The 12,558-nt window shown below is 38.7% G+C and overlaps 1 protein-coding gene across 1 annotated transcript; it reads left to right on the forward strand.

Annotated features, from left to right (window-relative positions):
* The first annotated feature begins 607 nt into the window (after nucleotides 1-607).
* Nucleotides 608-5,910, forward strand: LOC137741943 (phenylacetaldehyde reductase-like). The gene is made up of 6 exons (XM_068481645.1): nucleotides 608-802; nucleotides 1,787-1,956; nucleotides 2,839-3,030; nucleotides 4,109-4,271; nucleotides 4,694-4,880; nucleotides 5,509-5,910. The coding sequence occupies exons 1-6, from the start codon at nucleotides 682-684 to the stop codon at nucleotides 5,651-5,653; spliced, it is 978 nt and encodes a 325-aa protein (XP_068337746.1). The 5' UTR covers nucleotides 608-681; the 3' UTR covers nucleotides 5,654-5,910.
* The last annotated feature ends 6,648 nt before the right edge of the window (nucleotides 5,911-12,558 follow it).

A 12,558-nucleotide genomic window follows, 5' to 3' on the forward strand; every position in this document is an offset into this window, starting at 1 on the left:
CAGTACTTAATAAAAATCTGTAGTACAATGTATGATAAACAAACACGATTAATTGATTATCCAGATCTCCATAAAAAGGGTTCGATGAGAATCCTGTTCGCTCACCAGTCTCTAGTATGGTCTGACTTTGCCATCTAAGGTAATTAATTTGGTACCAACGGCTTGGTGACAGATTTTTGTCTAAATGAATAAATAAAAAAACATTATTAAATTGTTAAATAATACTACGATTTAGTAGTATTTTGCTTTCCTTATAAATGAAAGATTTTATGTTTAAAACGTAAATAAAAAGTTTGTAACTAATTTGTTCCCCGACCCTTGAACTAAAAATAAAACGCTTGATTGGTACCATTTGAGTCGGGACACTCAAAAGTAGGTCATGTAATATGACTATATGATCTAATGAAGGGGATTCGCATGTAATTAGACGTGTGTGATGGGATGCAATTATATATTTACATTAAAGAGGTGAAAAACAAATTGAGAACAAATTCATTAAAAAATTTAATTTTTCACTTACGAGAATAAAGTATATATTAAAAAAATAAAAGCGAAAACGAAAACGAAAAGGAGATCATATTTTATAGCTTGCGAATGCCATTGCGCAACAACTCGCAAACCGACAAAATTCAATCGTCAATAAAAGGAGCTTCGAAATTTCGAGAGTGAGGAGAGAGAGAGATGAGCAGCGGAGCAGGGAAGGTCGTGTGCGTCACCGGTGCATCTGGATACATTGCTTCATGGCTCGTTAAGCTTCTTCTCCAGCGCGGCTACACCGTCAAGGCCTCTATTCGCGACCCAAGTCTGTACATTTCTCCCTCCCTTTGCTCTCGTCAAGTTTCGGTTTTTCTTGTTCGTTTTGGCGTGTGATCGTATGGATTCTTGTAATTTAGATTAATGCATGCGGAATTGGTGAATACCCATGTTTCAGAAATTGTAATATTTGATTGATTATTCTTTGTCTTGATTGAAGATTTTGATGGTTTTCTGGGATTTTGAGAACCTGTTTGTGGGTATTGCTTTGAAATTGATGGGTCCGATTCTTCATTTCTTGAGGTGTGGAAGTGAGGGAATTGCAGTTTAGAGATGTGTTGCTTTTATGGGTATTATTTTTGCAAAATTGATCAAGTAATTAAGTCATTAACTGCATCAGAATGAATGGAAAATCGGAGATATGGACATGACTGGTTGGTTTTTCCTCTTCATGTAAAACTGTGCTTGTTTGTGCCTACCCAATTTTGGGTTCGACCTTCAACAAATGATTTGCTTTTATGTGCTTTCCTTGTTGGTTATACGTGTTGATTTTGATTTGATGTTAAAAGACCCCTTTTGTTACTTTAGTATAAGAACTGGTGAAGTATTCTAGTTATGGAAAGTTCGATTAGCATGGGTACTAACTTTAAGAACGGGAGGTGATGCTAGCCTTGATATAGTTGTCTAGTATGTATTAGGCTTTCCATCTATTCTTGCTCTCTATAGTCTAAGAGCCGTTGGGCGTCCTTAGCTTATTAGCAGGTGTTGCAGTGCCAAGTTCTATGCATGGACGTGACATATTTCCGTTTGCTATGGTTTTATTGGTTTAGATAGGATAGGTACAGGTTGGTATGATTATGCTTGGGTGCTGAACCAATACCATATTGTTTGGTTTCAAGTAAGATCACATTAATTGGGTCACTCATCTAAATGATAGGCAAAACTTTATTCTGACTTCCTGTTTATAAGTTAATAAATGCGGCTAGTATTAAAAAAAATTAATTTACCGAGTTCATTTTGTATTTTCACATAGATGATCCAACTAAGACAGAGCACCTGCATGTGCTTGATGGAGCTCAAGACAGACTTCAACTTTTCAAAGCAAATCTGTTGGAAGAAGGTTCTTTTGACTCTGCTGTTGCGGGTTGTGAAGGCGTATTCCATACTGCATCTCCCTTTTATAATGATGTCACAGACCCAAAGGTTCATCCACTAACACTTTTTCAAATGAATTATGATCTTTTTTGTCTGTGCGTTAGATTCTTCTCTGTTCCTGAAGGTACTTAGCTTCTTTTTTTATAAGTTATATAATTCGTAGTATAAAAAACTTTAAGTTACCGACGACTAAAGCCCATATTAACAATATAATTATTAAATTCATCATTATGCATCTACTTGTTGAAATCATAAACACTAGGAATTAGACATGCACTCAAGAGGACTTTTCAATTTTATCTCACAATTAAATATATAGGCGTGAAGTCAATTGTGGCATCTGCCTCATAGGCTATGTGGTTCAGCACCTGTAATGTCCTCTTTTAATTAGTGTGGTACACCATGAACCATTATTTCAGATCCTCTGGAACAGTGAATTAAATATCACTTGAGCTGAGAGGTCATAATTATAGGTTGATATAAGGCATATATATCATAAGAGAGAAATGGTAACGTCTCCAACAACATACTAAAGATATATTTTCTCTTAATTGGAAAATGCCCCTTTTTGTTCTTCTAACTGAAGTATTTGAATGCTTTTTCAGTCAAAACATACAAGAACATCTATTTACATATTTACCTAGTTGCGTTATGAAACAAACTCAGGAGTTTGATAGTGTTTTTGGGTTAAAAAAGCACTTGAAGTGCATTTTGGAAGAAGCACCAGTTATGTGCTTCTTGCTGGAAGCGCTTTTCCAGGATTCACTTGCATTTTTACTAAGGATTGGTTCCAAAAGCACTTTCATGAAAAGCACTTTCAACCATTTTAAAAGCACCTCCAAACATATTGTTAGCATTCTGCTTTTGCATACCAATAGGTAGCTGGTTTGTATGGTTTTTAACTGCTACATAGTTGTTGCCTCATTTCAGGCAGAACTACTTGAACCTGCAGTAAAGGGGACCCTTAATGTTCTTAATTCGTGTGTGAAATCACCATCAATCAAACGGGTGGTTTTGACATCTTCTATGGCTGCTGTAGCATATAATGGAAAGCCTCGAACTCCTGATGTAGTAGTTGATGAGACTTGGTTTACAGATCCCGATGTTTGTAAGGAATCAAAGGTATGCATACTATCATTCTTAGTGCTCTTGTGAAAACAAAATGTGGTGATACATTGTTAGTCATTGTGTTGTAATGGTACAGCGGTAACTTAGTATCATTTTTTGAATTTGGTTTCTATTCCCCGAGAGTTAACCAACCCAGAATAATATGGTTATGACTTGTGAGCCTACTTGTTTATGAACAAACAATGGATCTGTTTATAATATGCAAGTTTCTCTTGTTCTATTTAATGGTTGATGAAAGTGTACGGTAGAGAAGAGGATTTAGAAGTGAATGGAGAAACTGGTTCCTTTGTCACATGCACATTTTAAAGTTCAGTTGACTCATCCATTTTCTGATAAATATAACCTTCTGAAATATATGGATGAGTGCATATATGTGCATATATGTCTTTACATGGAACATGAAATTATGGTTTGGAGAGCTGAATCAATTGGAACCTAAAAGATATATAACTCTTTTCCTTCTTACCAAATAAGGGTTTAAAAGTATTATAGATCACTTTGTGTGAGAAACTTCCCTGAGAGTCTGTTTTCCTTATTGTAAGTTAAAAAAGCATATATGTTGACCATGTTAGTTGTTTCTTATGTTGTGATGTCTTGTCATCTTAATCTCTCAGTCTTATGTTACATTTTGCTATGTGCTTGCATGTTCTCAATCTATGAACTCTGGTACCTAAGAATATGGTGTAATACTTGTGCTTCCATGTTGAATGTAAGAAATGAGATTTCTTCATTGTTTAATGGTTAGTACTCAAGATTTCATTTATTCTATTCCATGGCCGAAACCAGTTTTTTGTGATTGGAGGTTCCCATGCCAATAGGTATAATTTAGTCACTAAACATGTGGGATTTTGATGTGTTCTCAATGCCATGCATTTATTTCATGTTATTTATCTGCACCAGGAGAAGTTATGCCAGTCCTTTAAGGTTTTAAGTGCCTCGTGAAGGATTTTATTGGCTTCTGCGTTGATTAGAATAGGGATTCTTTACTATTTCGCACTAATATGGTGGTGAATTTTTCATTATTTTGTAACAAATTATGTTTTCATTTCTTTTTTCCCTTAATTTTTTCCAGCTTTGGTACGTGCTTTCAAAGACTTTGGCTGAAGATGCTGCATGGAAATTTGTAAAGGAGAAGGGTATTGACTTGGTTACAATTAACCCCGCAATGGTGATAGGTCCTCTGTTACAGCCAACTCTTAATACAAGTGCTGCAGCAATTTTAAATGTTATTAAGGGTAATGTTTCTTTACTGGTGTTTGTAACATTTCTTCATATCAACAAGTAAAACGTTTCTGCTCAACAAGCTAGAAGAAAGACTTAATGTCTTAAATAGAACATTAGATGATAATTTAAATTGGTTGTTTCTTCATGTTGAGTCCAGGTGATGCCCTATGGTGGCCTTTTTCTCCCATTTTCTTCTACTGTATATATTTCAAAAAATAATTTCAAGTTTTGTTAGTTATCTCTTACCTCTTAGCGTCCCGACCAGAGGTGTTTTATATCTGAACTTGCAGTATCTTACTTGGATACCGTTCAGTGAAACAAACAGTTTCTGTTAAATATATTGATAAAAATGTTCCAACTTTTAGTCTAATACTTGGTGCTCTCTTTCTCCATGAAGTACCTGACTAATTCTTCACTTCTTTGTGTGATGCAGGAGCTCGAACATTTCCAAATGCAAGTTTTGGATGGATTAATGTTAAAGATGTTGCCAATGCACATATTCAAGCATTTGAGAGGCCTACCGCTAGTGGCAGATATTGTTTGGTTGAGAGAGTTGCCCACTTCTCAGAAGTTGTGAGAGTTTTACGTGAGCTGTACCCTACTTTGCAACTTCCAGAGAAGTAAGTCTGTGTCCCCAGCCAATTTAAATTTGGGTATAACTTTGGGATTGGTAATAGTCACTTCATATTTTCCACTGTCCCATGATTCCGATACTAATCGTTTTCTTTTTTTTTTTCATATTAAATTGCAATTTACGACGTAAATGAGCATTGCTGTATTTGAAATTTTATGGTATTTTTGGTTTTACTGGTTATTTTGCATTCACAATATGCCCTCATTTCGCATCCTTCTCACCCTTCAATCACGCTGAAGTTGAAGTTGCTGCACTTTTACTGCCTATAGATGCTCTTCATTTTGCATACCTTTGTCAACTAAGTTTGATTAAAGCACACATAATCGTTGCTAATTTTTTCACCATATAACGGGGCTCAAGGCAATAGATATTTTCATAATTATCCATTTTCTTGCAATTTGCAGGTTAACAACTTCGTTTATATAAATTAAAAGTAAAATATAAATTCCTAGCATGACCTGCATTGTTCTTGATAGTGTGTGTTGATTCCAACATTCCTCTTTTCTTATGCTTCTAGAAACTACGTTAAACCCCGTCATTTTCCCAGTTGTTTTGATTTGGTGGTTCCATGGAAATTAATTTGTGTTATTTTCTTTTTCAACTGGCATTTCCAGGTGTGCAGACGACAAGCCTTTTGTGCCAACATATCAGGTGTCCAAGGAGAAGGCGAAGAGCTTGGGTGTCGAATTTATTCCACTTGATGTCAGCCTCAAGGAAACAGTTGAAAGTCTGAAGGAAAAGGGTTTTGTCAATTTCTGAGTCCTTTCAGTACAGTGAACATCTTTGAAGTAAATTCAGTCGCGGTAAAACATATTCTCTGCTTCCAGCCCGAATAAAAGGAACCATATGGTCTTGTCTATGTTTCAGTTTGTGTTTCCGGTTGGCGACTTAAACTCCGGCTACCCTTTTTCGGTTTAAGACTTGCTGTCCAGCTTGTTGATTCCTATAGATCACCATTGTGTGTGCAGAATAAAAGAAGAAATGAACTTTTTAAATAAAATCTTGTACTAGTTTGAGTATTAGAGTTTTTAACGCTTTTTACTTCTTATACACTTTTTTCAATTGTTGGCTGTTAAATCAAATGAATTGAAGAAGATTATAAACTAAATATTAACAACAGTGTTTGGAAAGTAAAATTCAATTTGAAATTTGGTGAGTTCAGAAAGTTGAAACCCTAGAAATAAATTTTGTTATTTCATATGAAATGATAGTAACCCACTTTTATTACAACGTATTATTTGCAAATGTATTTATTTTGTGAGTCTAAAATATGTTTATTAATAGAAAATGATAGAAAGACCATCCTTGTATAGTACAATATTTTTCACATCTTTACTATTAGAAAGCCACACCCCTATTTTGGGGTCACAAGGCTTCACCGAAAAAGATAGACATAAAACCCCTAAAACAAAATAATCCAAAATTAGCAGAATAAAGAAGGTAAGAATTAGTAAGAGTAGTCGCCTAATATTATGGTTTAGTGATATTCCTCTTTACTTATAAATGAGAGTTTAGGTTTGATTTTCGTCAAAGGCAAATTTGAACCGCATTATTGCCAGTCCATTATGAAGCTAAGTTGACCTCTCCTTAATGTATATAATATTGTTTGTTAAAAAAAAACAAAGATTACTTTAAAGAAAATATACAACAATGATTAGCAAGGTTATTACAGTAACGAAAATATAGAAGGCGAAGAAGGCGAAGAAGGCACTGAGGGGTAAAAGAAAAAAACCACCTGTCCTCCACGTGCAGGGTGACGGGTGAGGTCGGGGAGAGGCAGAGCGTGTCGGGTTGTTTCGTGTGACTGGGAGGGTATGGAGAGGGTGGCCACGAGACGGGGGACCTGGGGTTGTATGGTGTGAACTGGAAGAGAGAGAGAGAAACACATCTGTGTATAAAATGGTAAGGGTTATATTTGAGTGAGTTTAAGAACTTGGACATCCACTACCTGCAATGCGGGAATGCTGATAAGAGAGAGAGAATTGACAAATAGAAATTGTGAAAATTAGTAAATAACTATGTAAGCGGTTTGTTTGAAAATTCTTGTCTAAAATCGACACATATATTTTCAATAAAAATACATTAGAAATTTACTTGAAGTGCTTTTTATTGGGAGCATATAACATTAACAGGTGCTTTTTTTTTTTTTTGGCCAAAAATTGGCAAAACCGGTTTTGATAATTTAAAAATGTTATTTCAAAAGCACTTTAATTTAACCTTACACTAAAAAAAAAAAATGTTCAAGAGAGTAATAATTACTTTATTTGTAAGGAAGAGATATTATGTATGCGTGTTATGAAAATTCTAACTTTCGATCTCAACAACAATACTAGGATTAATAAAAAAAATTAATACTAGCCGGTGTTCAGAATTTGATTGGAATAGATACTCGCTATATTGAATACCAAGACTTGATTCTCAAAATGACACACCCCGATCGAGATTAGGGCATGCTGGCCGTCACGTGGAAGTGACGTAACCATGTGCACAGTGCAGAAGTTAAAAAATAATAATAACAATAGTAGTACGAATAAATAATATCCAGCTTTACACAAGGTAAGAACATACATGTGCAAGCATAAGTGTGAAAACAAAGTTCAGAGCACGAAGACCTAATGCAGTCCGAGAGAACAATACTACGTAAACACACCCCAAAGGTGGTCCTACACTGGTAATAATCTGTCAGATATGCCGGGGAAATCCTCTGGGAAGCCACCAAAAGTGCAAGCCAACTAGAATCTGGAGGGGCGCAAAACAAAAACGTGAGTGGGCAAAAACAAAGCTTTTCAAAAACCATTTCATAAACAAAGTTCTAACCCCTCGCCGTAAAACCTGTATACTTCCCAGAAAATAGAGTATACACATACACACACACACACATATATATATATATATATAAGTCATGCTTAGAAATATGCCATGCCAAATGCCTCGAAGTAAAATGCAAGTGCTCAGGAAATGTCAAAACCAATGCCTTGTAATCTGTCAGCCAGAGTCACCTAATGTGACCTGTATGGCTGAATCTAGAGCTCAGATCTCTAACTCACTAACTGTACCTGCACACGAGTCGGAACCACCTAAAGTGGTCTGTACGACAGGACTGGGTGTAATATAAGTACGCTCAAGTGCTACGATCACGTGAAGGCAGGGCGAACAATCGCGGGTCACCTACGAGTCGGAACCACCTAAAGTGGTCTGTACGACAGGACTGTGCACCTAACTTGGATCCAAGATGAGCGTGTGGTGCGGGAGGTGAACATCACGTGAAGGACTGTGCCTAACTCTGGGCGGGAGCATTAACACCGGGGGTGCAGGTTATGAGCTCTCTATGCATCTCAAATCACTACCGAACATAAGCATAAATCATACTCACCTGGCACTTACCTGTGCGCCCACAGCACCAACATACATATATATATAGGCTACTAACAATGCATAAACAAACGGCAAACATAATGCATGGCATATAAACGAATAAACGTTTCAATTCATTTTCTAGGAAAAGCATAAGTATATAGGTATATACGGAAAACCAAAAGCCCACTCACTGGTATGTAGAAGGGTCGTAACCCCCTTGCCTCGAGTGACCGCGCTTGTCCTCGGGATAGGTCTCACCTATATGCGAAACAATTATAAAAACGTTAATTTTAAAGCACATAACCAACCTTATGAAATAACTTCTCATACAATGCTCAAATGGGGTGTATGAATACACCAACGTGATCTACTTAACCTCAGGAACATCCCCATATTTTTAGAAAAATTTTCCACCGTCGCACGCACCCCCACGCGTCGGCCAAGGCACGGCCACACGCGCCGGCCACGTGCAGGCACGTGCCTGGCACACTGACAACGTCAATTAACACCGTCAGGAATATTCCGTTAACCTTAACGTATTCCATTAACGCTGTTAGGAATATTCCGTCGTCTTCTCCGGCGAGGCTCCGACGCCGTCGTCGGCGCCGGAAAATCGTGAAAATTTCAAAACTTCATATCTTATTCATTTTTCAACTAAATTTCACAAAATTGGTACCAAAATGAAGCTTACAATGAGAGGAACAAATCTATACCACTTTCAAGCACTAAAACACACAGGATCTCGCTGGGAAAACACCACCAACTCCGGCCAACCTTGTAACTCACAATCTCGACGTCCAAAACCTTCAAACGAACCACCCCGAGCCTCCTAAGGACCTCACCAAGCTCCCTACAAGCTTGAAATTCCCAAAAACACAAGAATTAACGTGTGCATGAACAGTGACAAAATCGGGGTATCGCAAGTTCGACGTGAAAACAAAGGTATCTTTACCTGAAATGGGTATAATTGAACTTCTACGGACCTCACGAGCATGAATATGTACTTTGTTTCCTCGATTTGTGAAGATTTGGAGGGTTTTGGGGTATGTCCGTACAAATGAGGATGGAAATGGGAGAGAGAAAGGGCTCGGGACAGGGGTGTAGGGCAGGGAAAGGGTGAAAGAGGTGCGGGGGAGTGTGTGTGGTCCAGAACCTGCCAACAAAAATCCCAAAAACAACCACACAATGAAACAACCATGCTAGGGGTAAAATCGTCATTTCACCTCTACGGTTCCAAAATCTGGAACGGGCTGTCACAACCTACCCACCTTATAAGAATTTCGTCCCGAAATTCAAAACAACCACATAAAACAACCCCTAGCGATCAAAGAACAACCGAGGATACAAATCTCTCATCCGATTTTCAATTTCCCACGTAGTTTCCTCCACGGAATGATTCCTCCACAAAACTTTCACCAAGTTCACTGTCTTGTTCCTCAGAACCTTTTCTTTCCAATCTAGAATTGTCACTGGTTCCTCATCATAAGTCAAATCCGGATTGATTTCCAAGGGTTGAGGAGGTATCACATGAGACAGATCAGCAACATAATGTCGAAGCATGGACACGTGGAAAACGTTATGTACTCTAGCCAACTCCGGAGGCAACTCCAGCCTGTAAGCTACCTCGCCAACTCGCTCAGTGACCATGTACGGCCCGATATACCTGGGACTCAACTTACCTTTCTTTCCAAACCGTACAACTTCTCTCCATGGTGAAAGCTTCAGAAATACCTAATCGCCAACCTCATACACTCTGTCGGTAGCATGCCGATCTGCTAAACTCTTCTGCCTATCCTGGGCTGCCTTCAGGTTAGACTTGGTTACTTGAACATTTTGAGTAGTCTCCTCAACAATCTCCGGGCCCACCAAAACTCTTTCTCCGACCTCTGACCAACACAACGGTGTGCGACAAGATCTACCATACAATGCCTCAAAGGGTGCCATGCCGATACTCGAATGAAAGCTGTTGTTGTAGCCCAAATTCCATTAAATCCAACCGCTTATGCCAAGCATCACCAAACTGTAATACCGAAGCTCGCAACATATCCTCCAAAGTTTGAATGGTTCTTTCTGACTGTCAGTCCGTCTGAGGATGATACGCTGTACTATAAAGTAGTCTCGTACCCAAAGCTTCCTGAAAAGCTACCCAACTTAGATGTAAATCTTGGATCACGATCCGAGACAATACTCACAGGGACACCATGGTACTTCACGATCTTCAAGATGAACAACTCAGCTAATTGGCCCAAAGAATACTTCTCCCTTACTGGAATGAAATGTGCTGACTTAGTAAGCTGATCAACAATCACCCAAATGCCGTCAAAACCATTATGTGTACGCGGAAGCTTGTACACAAAATTCATAGTAATATTTTCCCATTTCCACTCTGGAACGGGAAGCGGTTGCAATAACCCAAACGGCTTCTTCCTTTCCGCCTTAACTTGCTGACAAACAACACACCTACTCACATACTCAGCTATCTCCCTCTTCATACCCGGCCAATAATAAAATGGTCGAATGGTATGATACATTTTAGTAGCTCCTGGATGCATAGCATAAGTCGAGATATGTGCTTCATCAAGAATTGCTTTCTTTAAATCCAAATTATTAGGCACAAACATCCTACCCTCCTGCATCAGCATGCCATCCGAATCACGAACTCCGAGGTCTCTCCTCCTCCCTCGATCTCGAGCTTGGATCAATTCTTGATTTTCTCTATCAGCTACCTGAGCTTCAAGCACCCGATCAACTAAAATTGGTCTAACTTGAAAATTAGCAAGTAAAGCTACCTCTCGATCTTGTGCCTCTAACCTCACTCCCGTAGATCTTAAGTCTGCCAGAAGAGGAATGCGACTAGCGTACAACGCATTGATACGGCCCTGAGACTTCCTGCTAAGTGCATCAGCCACTACATTTGCACGACTAGGGTGATAATCAATCGTGCAGTCATAATCACTGAGTAGCTCTATCCACCTTCGCTGACGAAGATTAAGATCCTTCTGCGTAAAAAGATACTGAAGACTCTTATGATCTGTAAAGATCTTACATTTCTCTCTGTAAAGGTAATGTCTCCACAATTTCAACGCAAAAATAATGGCTGCTAACTCCAAATCATGTGTAGGGTAATTCAACTCATGAGATTTCAGCTGTCGTGAAGCATAAGTAATTACCCTACCATGCTGCATCAACACACATCCCAGACCATTCAAAGAAGCATCACTATAAACCTCGAAATCACCACTATCGTCCGGGAGCGCCAAAACAGGTGCATGAGTGAGACGATACTTCAACTGCTGGAAACTCTGCTCACACTTATCATCCCACTCAAATTTAACATCTTTCCTCGTTAACCTCGTCAGTGGTAAAGCAATCACAGAAAAATCCTTAACAAACCATCGATAATACCCTGCTAAACCAAGGAAACTCCTCACCTCAATGTCGGTTCGTGGTTGCTCCCATTTCTCCACAGCTGCCACCTTTTGAGGATCCACCAAAATACCCTGAGCTGAAATGACGTGCCCCAAAAACGCAACTTGGTCTAACCAAAACTGGCACTTGCTAAACTTAGCATACAATTGGTGCTCCCTCAACCTTTTCAACACCAAAGTAAGATGTCGAACATGCTCTGCTTTAGATTTAGAATACACCAGAATGTCGTCGATGAAAACAATAACAAACCTATCCAAATATGGCTGGAACGCTCGGTTCATCAAATCTATAAAAGCATCTGGTGCATTCGTCAATCCAAATGGCATAACCAGAAACTCGTAATGACCATAACGAGTCTTGAACGCCATCTTAGGAACATCATCCCTACTAATCTTCAGTTGATAATATCCAGACCTTAAGTCAATCTTGGAGAATACACAAGCACCTCGAAGTTGATCAAATAAATCATCAATACGCGGCAATGGATAACGGTTTTTAATCGTCACCCGATTCAATTGCCGGTAATCAATACATAGCCTCAAAGTTCCATCTTTCTTTCTCACAGACAACACTGGAGCTCCCCAAGGTGAAGTACTAGGCTGAATAAAACCCTTATCCACTAATTCCTGCAACTGAACCTTCAATTCCCTCAACTCAGCGGGAGCCATACGATAAGGAGTCAAGGAAATAGGATTAGTACCTGGAAGCAACTCAATGATGAACTCTATGTCTCGGTCTGGCGGCAAACCAGGTAAATCCTCAGGAAAAACATCGGGAAAATGTCTGACTACTCTCACATCCTCTACTTTACTAGGAGTAGCCTCATCCAACACCACATGAGCTAAGTACCCCTGGCAACCCTTAGATAACAACCTTTT

The sequence above is a fragment of the Pyrus communis genome, chromosome 8 (assembly GCF_963583255.1).
Source record: "Pyrus communis chromosome 8, drPyrComm1.1, whole genome shotgun sequence".
Lineage (NCBI taxonomy): Eukaryota > Viridiplantae > Streptophyta > Magnoliopsida > Rosales > Rosaceae > Pyrus > Pyrus communis.

What these genes read in the sequence shown, in the direction of transcription:
- LOC137741943 (XM_068481645.1), top strand. Translation starts at nt 682, where the DNA reads ATGAGCAGCGGAGCAGGGAAGGTCGTGTGCGTCACCGGTGCATCTGGA. An exon ending in ATGTTTGTAAGGAATCAAAG is followed by an intron (nt 3,031 to 4,108) that starts GTATGCATACTA and finishes AATTTTTTCCAG; the next exon opens with CTTTGGTACGTGCTTTCAAA. An exon ending in AATTTTAAATGTTATTAAGG is followed by an intron (nt 4,272 to 4,693) that starts GTAATGTTTCTT and finishes TGTGTGATGCAG; the next exon opens with GAGCTCGAACATTTCCAAAT.